General features: G+C 37.6%; 1 protein-coding gene across 1 annotated transcript in view; it reads right to left on the bottom strand.

Moving 5' to 3' along the window:
* Positions 1 to 3,779: 3,779 nt before the first annotated feature.
* Positions 3,780 to 14,244, bottom strand: part of GFRAL (GDNF family receptor alpha like) — a 68,565-nt gene continuing 58,100 nt past the window's right edge. Inside the window, exons 7-8 of the mRNA XM_045162079.1 lie at positions 3,985 to 4,080; positions 3,780 to 3,856 (exon numbers count right to left, since the gene is read on the bottom strand). Of these exons, the coding sequence (XP_045018014.1) occupies positions 3,780 to 3,856; positions 3,985 to 4,080 (173 nt within the window). The remainder of the gene's footprint in view (positions 3,857 to 3,984; positions 4,081 to 14,244) is intronic.

Raw genomic sequence — 14,244 nt, 5'->3', positions numbered from 1 at the left:
TCACTTTCACTTTTCACTTTCATGCATTGGAGAAGGAAATGGCAACCCACTCCAGAGTTCTTGCCTGGAGAATCGCAGGGACGGGGCAGCCTGGCGGGCTTCCATCTATGGGATCGCACAGAGTTGGACACGACTGAAGCGACTTAGCAGCAGCAGCAGCAAGCAGACAATTTGACCTGAAGCGTAGTGAACAGCAATAGATATGCTACCAAGCAGGTAGAAAATGTTTGACTTTTAATTGTAAATATATCACTAAATATATGTCCCTGTTCTTGAATATTTGAACCTCTGTGTCACTACAGATAAAACAAGCTCATGTTTTTTCTTAGCAATGAGTAACAATGTGATTGTAGACAGTTGAATAGCATATATGTATCAAAAACTTAACAAACATCTTTTCCACAATTTTCTGTTCATAATTATATTCAGATGTCAAGTCAGGCCTAAAATAGCAATATAGTAACACTACAGAAAGTAACAATTATCATGTTACTTTATATTGCAGAAGCTCAGTAAAAATTAGCATAGAAAAAATTAAATTTACAAATGAAATATATCATTGAAATGCACATTGATTTTTTTCAATGAGTGTCGTTGCTTTATATCTTTTTGAACATGACACAAAGACATCAAGTTAAAAAGTTCAAAAATATTCAAATTAAAAAATCCAAAAATATAACTTCTGATTTTTCAACAAATCATCCAATCAAGCATACTTAGAAACTTAAAGTCAATGCTAATGATTTGGTTGATGATTTGGAAATGAATATACAAATAACAAATATATGGAATTTTTTGTTAGCATTTTTCCTTTTGGCAAGTTAATAGGCATTTATAAAATTGATCAGAAAAAAACCTGTAACTATAAAGTGTTACATTATGATACACAACCAATTACTCTTATATGGACTCAAATTTACTGTTAAACAAATCATGCCAACTGTAATTTAGAATAACAATTTTTGGCTTCAAGGATAATTCTTTAATTCTATACTAGTGTCACAATAGATATGACTGTAAATTTATACTTGAATATTTTCTTAAGAAAAACAAACGTAACATCATACCAAGTATTATACCTACATGAACATATTTGATGATCCAGGATCATTAAATCCACCCTAACATTTTCTTTGATGATGGAAAGGATATTCTGTTGACTTGCTTTAACAAAAGTGATTGTTAATGATCCGTGACTCTTAATGAATCATGAGTCTGCCAGGTATTTGGGTTCGTGAAGGATCTCTTGTTTTGATTCAATATTCTGAAGGTTCTGTACAAAAACAAAAGTAAAAGTCAACAATATGCCATTTTAAGGATTTTACAAATGTGTCTGTGCTTATATTTTTGGTTCTGAAGAGGAAGATAATAAAATTTTTGAAAGTAAAGTTTAAAAAAAATAGAATATTCTAAGGTCTAAGTACCATGCATTTAACTATGTTCTCCAAGTAATCATTTTCAAAAAAAAAATAGAGTCTTTTTTCTCACATATTTAAATTTTTAGTTATTGGCTTCATTGCAAAATTCTTTGAAGATTTAGAGCTGTTTTGATTTTGTATAACACAAAACAAATGCAAAAACCTTAAATCTTTACTGCATACAAAGAAGTGCTCACATGGATTAGATTTGCCCATTAGGTAAGTGGCAAGCAGCCTGCTTTCATGAAGAAAGCATTATTGATCTCCAGTGTGAGTTGCCACAGGTATTGTGGTTACTGATGCTTCTGTTTCATTTTATTCCTTCTTTCCATGATGGCTTTTACTTTTCTCTTTTTTTAACACTGGGTCCGGATCTTTCAGATCCATGTAAGGATCAATTTTAAATTGCATGGAAATAAAGTTATAACTAAATATGATATAAAATAATGATATAGTTATAATATTATAATATAATACACAATAAGGTCTATTATTAATAATATTAATCATATAGTATAATTATTATATTGTTAATCATATAAGTAATAATAATATGAAATTTGTTTTTTAATACATATTACAGTCAACTCAAGATTTTTGCCTATAACACTCTCATTGTCATCCAGTAAAGGAACATGCCTTTCTATGCGGGTAAGAAAAGAGAAGTCAAAAGCTGATATATAGGAAATTTTGAATAGTCATGGGCCTTATTTACCTGAAACACAAGAGTAATCTGTAAAAAGCCCTGGGCCCAGGTGGCAGATGTGGACTTTATAAAGTGCGTGGCTAAAAAGTAAAGTTTGAGGACCTACAAGGATTTTGCTAAGCTGGAAAGCTTTTTATGCTTCTCTCCATCAGTCGTCTGTGATGGAATATCTAGGCAAGCCCAGTAACTGAACCATGCTTTCAAATATTCTAAACCAAACAAAGGAAAGTTTAATAAATTCCAAATGCTATTTCCCCCCCTTGAAATTGACTCTAATACTTGGGCCTTTAAACTGTATCTTGGAACTCCAAGAATATCTTTTCAAACAAATACAACTTTTAAGGCCTTGAAGAAAAACAGTTTGGGATTGATATTGGTCAGCATCAAATGAAATGGTTAGAGGAGTTGGATCCAATAGGGAAATATGTTTAGCTGGGATTACATTTAAAAATAAGTAAGCTTGAGTGCCTGTAGATAGAGCACACTGATCATGGGCCCGACCCCTTGCTACCACCACACGCCTCCCCATTCCGTCTTGCGCTTGGCCTCTCTGGTCGTGGAGTCCTTGGAGTCTGAGGAGCCATAGCTGTGCCAACATCGTCAAGTTGACTGAGTCTTGTTCTCTGAGAATCATGAGACAAACGTCCACTGCCTGTGCCGCCCTCAGGCCTAATTTTACTGATAAATATATTTTAGGTGCATGTATATAATGTATATATCATATACATATGTACACACACTTAATATATATTTTTTCATTAAAATGTATGATAGTCAAATTATACAAAAATATACATATTTTTATATATGAAGAATTCCATGGACTGCATAGTCCATGGGGTCACAAAGAGTTGGACACGACTGAGTGACTTTCACTTTCACTTCATACACATTGGTATCATTAATAAGCAAGTGAACATCATTGATATTTAAATATCAAATACTTTACTTATTATGGCTTATTATTTATTATTTTATTATTATTTTAATTAAAATATAAGCAACTGAACACCACTTTATATCTCTTTGTAAGTGTTAAATAAGTGGAAAATTTTTAAACCCTAGACACATAGACATCTACAATTGATATATCTTTAACCTAAGGTCTCACATTCACAGTGAAGGCAGCCAAGAAAGAGAAGATTTGGAAAAAGTAAATTAAGTCAGGCAACAGGAATAAGTTCTTTTAAAAAGGTGCCTGATGAGGCCTCATTTCATACCTCACTTAATAACTGTGTACAAAAATAAGAATAAAACTCAGCTTATAAGAAATTAAAGACTATGTATTCAGGTAAATATAAAGTGTGTGAAATATGCAACAGGTCCATTATGTGAGCAGATTAATCCTGCAAGGGATCTGAATAAGGAATGCAGCAAAGTTCAATTTGGATTTTGTAGGAAAATGGGGGGAAAGATTGAGAGCCATTTCACTGGAAGAACGATGCATATGTGCTTATAAAATGCAGCATGAATCATCAGTGTGATTACACTTCCCTTACATATGCAGACAGGGTAGCGTTCTCATTGACCCATCCCACGATTCCCGTGTCTTAAGGGAGAAGCACTGCTCCTCGGCCCTGCTAAGCTCTGCCATTCTGACGTGTGGCCCCACAGGGCTGGTCCCCTTACAGCCTCCCTCTCTGAGCTGCATCCACTTACCTCAGTTTGACCATCACCAGGAGAAGGATCCCGCAGGTGGCCGTCACGCACATGACACCATAGATGACTTCGCCTAGAAGTAAAAGATGTTTTTAAAGTACTGGATTTTTAGAGAGAATGAACACTAAAGATATTTTAGAGGGTGGATTTTTATTATATGTGCTGCTGAAGCAAGCACCAGAGGATGGATTTTTAACTGACCATTGAAGGACGGATGAAATCCACTGAGAGTTATCTCCTTTGCATGTTTTCCTTTTTGCAATGCAATGCCTTTCACCTTAGACAGGGTCGGATAATCTGAAAGAAAACAATGAAAATGAGGTGAAAGTATATCAAAGGCATGCATTATTTTTATCCCGTGGGTTGTAATTTGCTTTATAAGACAACAATTTATTTTGGTAAAAGGGAGAACACTTTTATTCAATTTTAACACTTTTTTCACCTTTAATCAAATAACTGCATAATTGAAGTTGCTTTAAAAATATTACTAGAATAATGATTACATTTTATAATACAATTCATTTTACCTTATACATAGACTAGAGAAAAAATACAATGATTTAAGGCTGAACATTGGGATACTGAAAAACATTCCTTCATTACAAGAGTGATTGTTTGAGTGCACATTTCCCCAAGACCCACTGTATTTATGAATTTTTAGAGTACCCTCAGGAGAGTCCCTAAACCAGTCACTCTGCTCAACTCTCTCCCTAGACACTTCAATATCTGGTTTTGCTCATTCCCCTATTCTGTCTCCCTTTTTAATCACTTCATTTTATATTGGCTTTACATATTTTTGCCTTACTTAAAGGCTTTCCTGGTGGCTCAGATGGTAAAGAATCTGCCTGCAATGTGGGAGACTTGGGTTCGATCCCTGGGTTGGGAAGATCCTTTGGAAAAGGGCATAGCAACCCACTCCAGTGTTCTTGCCTGGAGAATCCCATGCAGAGGAACCTGGCAGACTACAGTCCATGGGGTCACAAAGAGTCAGGGGTCCTCTTGATCCGTCCGTAGCCCTCTTCTTCTTGTCCACTTTGTCCTAAATGTATTCCACCCTCACTTCACAACTCATAAGATAAGAAGGTGCAAGCTTTGGACATTTGGACTTAACGGAGCTCTGGTTTAGGGGATTTTGTTGATAACTTTGAAGTGAAATCACCCCTAGTTTTTTTTTTAATTTTATTTTATTTTTAAACTTTACAAAATTGTATTAGTTTTGCCAAATATCAAAATCACCCCTAGTTTTGATTCAAGTTGACACAAACATATATGTCAAACATACCAATAACTAATTTCTTTAATGATAATGGTTCAGGTGGATTTTAAGGCTTAAAAAGAAAGAAAGAAAGAAAAGAAAAACAAAGGAAACTGAGGTAGAGCCTCCATTTGAGAGAGAGTTTGCTATCTTCTGTTACAGATGTTTCACACATTTTGAGACCTTGGAAGTCTGAGTCGATAGATTTTTTTGCAGAAGTGAGTATATCAAATAAACAGGGTATTGCATCCAATGACAACAGGCTCTGAGTGGGAGAGGAGAGAAGACATGTTAACCAACAGTCCCATCTAGTCCTCAATCTGACCAGGACTGATGCTGTCAGGAGCCAGCTCCTTGGAGCCAAGGCGTGAGGTCCACCCTGAATACTTGGTAGAAATCACAGGAACCAGACTGTTTGAGAGCAGTAATAAAACGATCAGGGTGGGTGCAGGAGAAGCAGCCTAATATAAGAGCTATAAACGTACCTGAGAATTTTGTCACTGAACACTAATTCTCAAGGAGTTAAGACATTAGCACACAGTTCAGACATTAACTGTTAAGACATTTTTAGCTCAAGATTGTTTTAATCCCCAACTCACCTATCAGATTATCACATATTTATGGAAGTCTGACCCTCTTAGGAAGTGAAAAATCAACCTCTTCTGAATGTAAAAGCAATGGAAGTATAGCTTTTGATTTTTTTTCACTTTTGTGGTTATAAAATAATTCTGTTATTCACTAGAAACTCAAAATGGAAAAATTGAGCTATTTCGAATTTTTTTTAAATAACAGTGGTGGTTTGGGGGGAAGAATTAATTTCAATCAAGTTAAACATACAGATGTTTAGTGAACTAAGTGATCACAATTAAATTTTATATTTAAGTAAACTGGAATATTAAGCATACATTATTTTGCTTCTCTTTTAAATTCTATGGTGTTTTGTGACATTTTAGGTGATTCATTAAATGTAAATGTATGTAATGTACATTGGCTGATTATTCCAATGATGCTATGGCTTTCCTTTATGAAATTCTACTCCTCAGTACATTTTGCCTAGTTAGGTATTACAATTCATCTTTATAGTAGAAAAAAGGTAGGATTTTGATTAATCAGGCTATCTTTTAGATATATAACAGCCTAAGGTAAATGTTAAACATTCACCTAGTAAGGCTTAGAAAGAATTGTCTCATTCACTAAATTTCACTCACATGGAACTCATTAACAAAGTTATAATAGATCAATGACAGAAATGCTAGCTAATGATCCCAGTGAAAATTTTAATGTGACTAGCAGTCACTCCACAATCTTAAATATTGTACCCTAGGAGAATACCAAATATCAGTTAGAAGAGATTAATGTTACAGAGGGTTTCTTGGCTACTGAAGCCCATTGGAGATTGTCCCCCACCTTTTGTAAACAGTGAGGCTTACTGTGTTTTATAACCATGAAATTAAAGTCGGCAGAGTTAATAACCAACCTCAGTCCCACAGCATCTGCTATATTTATAGATAAACATTGTCTGTGACTTGTTTATCTTAACTTCTACCCTAGAGGAATTATATACTATTATTAACTATATTGTAAAATCCCTGTACATTTAACGGGAAATCAAGATTAATTTCAGCCTTACAGTAAGAACAAATTTAAATAGTATTCTCCCCAAATGAGCTACAGAGATGGGATCGTTTCTCTCTTTTTTTCTCTTCCAAAAACCTTACACAGCAGTGGCTGAGAGCTGATACAGACCAAACCTCTACTTTGTATAATTTATATGAAGTAGTAAATGCATTGTAAAAAATGTGGCGGATCAGACACAAAGTCGTGATTTAAAAATAAATGTCAGAGTTCTTGAGACAAATTAACTTGAGTACAAACCACAGATTTGTCAACCTTCAATTAAAGCACAACCCGGAAGACTCTGATGGGGAGAAAAATTTGATGAAAGGAACATTTTTATAGAATAATTTTTAAAATATATTAATGTATCTGTCTTTCTTTAATGGAAGTACAGTTGATTTACAATGTTGTGGTGGTTTCAGGTGTACAGCAACATGATTCAGTTTTATATGTATATTTATATATTTCATGTTGATGTATGACAGACGCTAACAGTATTGTGATTATCCTTAATTAAAAGTTAATAAATTATATATATACACACATATATATGTATATATACATTATTTTTTGGAGAAGGAAATGGCAACCCACTCCAGTACTCTTGCCTAGAGAATCCCATGGACAAAGGAGACTGGCAGTCTACAGTTCATGGGATCACAAGAATAGGACACGATTTAGCACTATCTACATTATTTTTAGATTCTTTTCCATTATAGGTTATTACAAGATATTGAATATAGTTCCCTATGCTATACAGTAGGTCCTTGTTAGTTATCTCTTTTATATATAGTAGTGTATACATGTTAACCCCGAACTCTGGATTCATTCCTATTAATGAATCCCATGGCATAGTTAAAATTCTTTTGTCTTCTTGATTCATTTTGATATTTGGAAAAACTAATACAATTATGTAAAGTTTAAAAACAAAATAAAATTTTTAAAAAAATAAATAAATAAAATAAATAAACAGCACCAATACCATGACAACATCTTATTGAGAAGGAAAATTAAAGGATGCTCTTGTGTATCCTTGGCCTGGTGTTATTTCTAATTTGGTCAATACTGTCTCACCTGAAGGTATATTAATTCCCAAATTAGAAATGAGTTTTTAATTGCTTCACCTAATGATCAGACGGAGAAGGCAATGGCAAGCCACTCCAGTACTCTTGCCTAGAAAATCCCATGGATGGAGGAGCCTGGTAGGCTGCAGTCCATGGGATCGCTACGAGTCGGTCGTGACTGAGTGACTTCACTTTCACTTTTCACTTTCATGCAATGGAGAAGGAAATGGCAACCCACTCCAGTGTTCTTGCCTGGAGAATCCCAGGGACGGCAGAGCCTAGCGGGCTGCTGTCTATGGGGTCACACAGAGTCGGACACGACTGAAGCGACTGAGCAGCAGCAGCAGCAGCAATGATCAGAATTGAGATTCCATACATCATGGACTCTTTGAATCATCAGTGTATGAAAACCTCCTTCTAAAGTGGATTGAAGGGGCATTGCTGCTGGGAGAATGGAAAATATATCAGCAGTTACAAATCTGAAAAGCCTATACATTATTAATATGATAAATCAAGATTCAACACCTAAAATAGATATAATACCATTGCTACTAAAATGTATGCCTTGAAACTAAACCAACTAAGTAATATGCTTCCCTTAAGCAGTTATAACAGGAATCAACAAGGCATATTATTTTATTTAATTCATAAACTTCAAAGAAAAGTATGTCTTAGGTTTATCTTCTCCTACTGTGGCTAAACTCATGGTAGTTGCCAGGGGCTGGGGTGACACAGAAACTTGGGTTGTTAGTCAATGGGTATAACATTTCAGTTATGCAAAATGAATGAGTCTAGGAATCTATTGTATACCATAGGGCCTATGGTTAACAATGCTTACATTTTTCCTGAAAGCGTACATCTTAGGTTACCTGTTGCAGATCAGTCCCCTTCTTGGATCACAAAAGGGCTTGCATAACTCAATGAAGCTATGAGTCATGCTGTGCAGGGCCACCCAAGACTGATGGGTCATAGTAGAGTGTTCTGACCAAAGGTGATCCTCTGGAAGAGGGAACAAATCACCCCAGGATACTTGCCATAAGAACCTCATGAACTGTATAAAAGACCAAAAAGATATGATGCCAAAAGATGAGTCCCCCAGGTCTGAAGGTGTCTAACATGCTACTGGGGAAGAGTGGAGGAGAATTACCAATAGCCCCAGAATGAATGAAGCGGCTGGGTCAAAGTGAATGACGCTCAGCTGTGGACGTGTCTGGTGAGGAAAGTAAAATCCAATGCTGCAAAGAACAGTATTACATAGGAACCTGAAATGTTAGGTCCACGAATCAAGGAAAATTGGATGTGGTCAAATAGGAGATGGTAAGAATAAACATCGCCATCCTAGGAATCAGTGAACTAAGATTGATGGGAATGGGTGACTTTAATTCAGATGACCATTATATCTACTACTGTGGGCAAGAATCCCACAGAAGAAACTGAGTAGCCCCCATAATCAACAAGAGTCCTAAATACAGTACTTGGGTGCAACCTCAAAAATGACAGAATGATCTCGGTTTGCTTCCAAGGCAAGCCATTCAACATCACAGAAATCCAAGTCATGCCCCTCCCGTGGACACCAAAGAAACTGAAGTTGATCAGTTCTATGAAGACCTAGAAGACCTCCTAGAATAACACCTAAAAAAGATGTCCTATTCATCATTGGGGATTGGAATGCAAAAGTAGGAAGTCAAGATATATCTGGAACAACAGACAAGTTTGGCCTTGGAGAACAAAATGAAGTAGGGCAAAAGTTAACTGAAATCTGCTAATATAATGCACTAGTCATAGAAAATACCCTTTTTCAACAACACAAGAGACTTTATACACGGGCATCACTAGATGGTCAATACCAAAATCAAATTGATCACATTCTTTGTAGGCAAAGATGGAGAAGCTGTACAGTCAGCAAAAACAAGACCCAGAGGCGACAGTGGCTCAGATCATCAGCTTCTCGTGGCAAAATTCAGGCTTAAATTAAAGAAAAACAGGAAATACAATGGGCCAGCAAGGTAAGACTTGCATCCTGTATGAATTCACAGTAGAGGCAACGAATAGATTCAAGGGACTACATCTGGTTAACAGTGTGCTGGAAGAACTATGGACAGAGATCTGTACAGGAGGTGGTGAACAAAACCATCCCAAAGACAAAGGAAAGCAAAGACAGTGTGGTTACCTGAGGTGGCTTTACAAATAGTGGAAGAAGGAAGATAAGTGAAAAGCAAGGGAGAGAGAGAAAGTTACATCCAATTAAACCCAGAGTTCCAAAAAATAACTAGAAGAGACAAGAAGGCCTTCTTCCATGAACAATCCTTAATAATAGAAGAAAACAACAAAAGGGGAAAGACTAGAGAGCTCTTCAGGAAAATTAGAAACATCATGGGAGCATTCTGCCCAAAGAAGTGTACAGTAAAGGATAAAAATGGTGGAGACCTAGTAGACGCTGAAGAGATCAAGAACAGATGGAAAGAATACATGGAAGAACTGTATAAAAAAGATCTCAATGAACTGTATTACTGTGATGGAGTGGCCAGACATTCTGGAGGGTGAAGTCAAATGGGCCTGAGGAAGCACTGCTGTTAATAAAGCTAGGGGATGTGATGAAAGTCCAGCAGAACTATTCAAATCCCTGAAGGACAATGCCATCTAGGTTTTACATTCATTATGTCAGCAAATCTGGAAGACCCAGCAGTGGCCACAGGACCAGAAAAGGTCAATCCTCATCCCATTTCCCAAGAAGGGTAGTACCAAAGAATGTGCTAACCATCAGACAGTTGCAGTCATTCCCATGCTAGTAAGGTCATGCTTAAAATCTTGCATTTGAGTCTTCAGCATTATGCAAACCAAGAACTTCCAGATGTCCAAGCTGGTTTAGAAAAGGAAGAGAAATTAGAGATCAAATTGCCAACATTCACTGGATTATAGAGAAAGCAAGGGAATTTCAGTTAAACATCTGTCTGTTTCATAGACTACGCTAAAGCCTTTGACTGTGTGGATCATGACAAATTGTGGAAAGCTCTTAGATGGGAATACCAGACCATCTTACCCGTGTCCTGAGAAACCTGGATGTGGGTCAAGAAGTAACAGTTAGAAGCCTGTATGGAACAACCGATTGGTTCAAGATTGAGAAAGAAGTACGACAGGGCTGTCTGCTGTCAGCCTGTTTGTGTAACCAATACACTGAGCAAATCATGAGAAATGCTGAAATCAAGATACATGGGAGAAACATCAGCAACCTCAGATACCACTCTAATGCAGAAAGTGAAGAGGAACTAATGAGCTTCTTGGTGAGGGTGAAGGAGGATAGTGAAAGCGCCAGCTTAAGACTAGATATTTAAAAAACCAAGATCATGGCATCTGGCCCCAATACTGAATGGAAAATAGAAGGGAAAAGTTGGAAACACTGACAGATTTCCTCTTCTTGAGCTTCAGAATCACTGCAGACAGTAACTGCAGCCACGAAGTCAGAAGACGATTGCTTCTTGGCAAGAAAGCAATGACAAACCTAGATAGCGTGTTGGAAAACAGAGACATTACTCTGCCAACAAAAGTCCGTGTTGTCAAGACTATGGTCTTCCCAGTGGTCATGTATGGTTGTGAGATCTGGACCATAAAGAAGGTAGAAAGCCAAAGAATTGATGCCTTTGAACTGTGGTGCTGGAGAAAACTGAAAGTCCCTTGGACTGCAGGGAGATCAAACCAGTCCATCTTAAAGGAGATAAACCCTGAATATTCACTGGAAGGACTGATGCTGAAGCTCCAGTATTTTGGTCATCTGATGCAAACAGCCAACTCACTGGAAAACTCTCTGAGGCTGGGAAAAGAAGGAGAAGAGGGTATCAGAGGATGAGATGGCTGGACGGCCCCTGATGCAATGGACATGAACTTGGACAAACTCCGGAAGACAGTGAGGGACAGGGAGGCCAGGCATACTGCAGTCCACGGGGTCACAAACAGTCCGACACAACTGGGCGACTCAACAACAACAAGATCTTAGGTTTAATGTTCAAAATGGTGCCAAATGAAAGTTCGTGAACCTGATGCACAGTGATGGCAAACAAACCAAAACATCAGAATTTGGAACACAGAAAGTTTTACTGCAGAGCCCAGAAAGGAGAACAGGTGGCTTATGCTCAAAATATCCCACAATCCCTGTAGGGAAGTGTTTTTAAAGGCCAGGGGAAGGGAGGGGTCACAGGGTATGCGATCAGCTTGTGCACCGTTCTCTGACTGGTTGATACTGAGCTAGCTGGGCAGTTAACGTCATCAATCCTTAGGCACCAGAAGGTCCAGACTACGTGCTCATGGTCATCAAGAAGTTAATTTCCTTCATTTGGTGGTGGTTTTAGCATCTGGAGAAGGAAATGGAAACCCACTCCAGTATTCTTGCTTGGAAAATCCCATGGGCTGAGGAGCCTGATAGGCTATAGTCCATGGGGTTGCAAAGAGTCCAACATGACTAAGCGACTTTACTCTCTCTTACTCTTAGTATCTGAAAAACTCATAAAATATGCATCAGATGTTAGGAGCTAAAGAAGGGGGTCTGCCCCGGGAAAGGCCCACAAGGTCCTGCTTGTTTACATTATCACACAAAATAAAAGGAATTCCCTGATGATCCAGTGGTCAAGTCTCCATGCTTCCAATGCAGGGGGCGCAGGTTCAGTCCCTGGTCAGGGAACTAAGACCCCTTATGCCATGCAGCTTGGGCCAAACAAATAATAATAATGGAGAACAGCAGGAAACCTCAGAGGTGATGGATATGCTTGTGATACAGATTATGGTGATGGTTTTACAGTGTCTGCAATATCTTCAAACTCATCAAACTGTTCACATTAAACATGTAAAGCTTCCTGTATGTCAAAACCAGGACACATATAAATAAATAGATAAGTCTTTAAGACCTGGAATAGGAAATGGCAACCCACTCCAGAATTCTTGCCTGGAAAATCCCATGGACAGAGGAGCCTGGTAGGCTACAGTCCATGGGGTCATGAAGTGTTGGACACAACTGAGTGACTGAGCACACATACCTTCAAGAACATTTGCCCTGATCCTTGTCATGAGCCAGAAGTTCAGTGTGAGACAAGGACGACATTGACAAGCCTGGTAACTGCTCTTTTATCCATGATTGGATGACAATAGTGTTCACACATCTAGTGGATTTGCTGCGATTAGGGTGAGTTTCAACTGCATTACTAAGATGTCTCAAATATTCACATTTCTTTAATAGTTTCTTCAAATAATGAAATAGTCACAAGAAATGGCTTTTGGAATGCCAATTATACTATTTCTGATAACTGACACTAGATTTGATCAACATCGTGTTAGAAAGCTATGATTTTAAAAGTTGAAACTAAAACAAAAGTCTGTCATCTGCAGTTTGGCGCTCATACAACATGACTCTAAGGATAGAGATTGAAAATAGGAACAGAATATATCTGTAAGGGGCTTCCCAGGAGGCACTAGTGGTAGAGAACCTGCCTGCCAATGCAGGAGACATAAGAGACACAGGTTCAGATTCAGTCCCTGGGTCAGAAAGATCCCCTGGAGGTGGGTATTCTCCAGTATTCTTGCCTGGAGAATCCAAAGACAGAGGAGCCTGGTGAGCTACAGTCCATAGGGTCACAAAGAGTGACATGCATGCATGAATGTATCTGTAAATACACAGATTTGCATGTAGGCCAGAATTACAAAATGTGGTGGGACTTCTTCGACTATTTTAGTCAAAATTTCTGCAGTGATGCATTCTGCCTCATTCTTGACTGTCTTCACCATCTCAGGGATGAGCCATTTAATACTTTCTACTCTTCCAAACATGATTGATGGTCAGTTCTAATTAGAATGGAAAGTAGCTTTCAGACTGCTCCTTTATCAACTCAAGGTGAGGAATCTACTTTCCTTCCTTGGCATTGCTGCCTAGTTTCTGTCTCCTGCACGCATATCTGTGTTTGTGGGGAGAAAGAGAGGGAGCGAGAAATCACACTGTAAGCAGGCCACATAGTCATGCTTTTCAAACATTAACACGAATCTCTGTATATCTTAAAATGCCAGTTTGGATTCAGTAGATCTGGGATAATGCAGAGATTCTGAATCTCTTAAAACTGCTCAGGTGCTACTGCTGCTGCTTCTGGCACGTATAATATAATATATATCTACACATGTATATATTCATATATCTGTACATAGAATGGGAGAGAATGTGCACGTACATAATTATGCAACATACAAAATGCTTCACTTCCATGTATATGGCTTAATATCAATACTTTACAAGGCACTTTGACAGACACTGTTTAAATTTTAGAACAACTAGCCACACAGGAAATATTAGCTTGCCTTAAAGGAACTCAGTCTCAGAATACTTGCCCAAGGTCACAGAGTCGATGAATGGTGAAAATGTGATTTGTGGCAAAAATTTTTTTATCAATTATATATTTTAAAAACCTATGGAGACTAGAAAAACATGTAAAACATTTTCAGCTTTTTCCAATGTAGCAGCCAGCTGGATTAGAGAATAGATTTTTAAAAAAA

Source organism: Bubalus bubalis, chromosome 2 (assembly GCF_019923935.1).
Source record: "Bubalus bubalis isolate 160015118507 breed Murrah chromosome 2, NDDB_SH_1, whole genome shotgun sequence".
NCBI lineage: Eukaryota > Metazoa > Chordata > Mammalia > Artiodactyla > Bovidae > Bubalus > Bubalus bubalis.
Note: the sequence above shows the minus strand (reverse complement) of the source record. Positions and strands in the feature narration are given on the sequence as shown.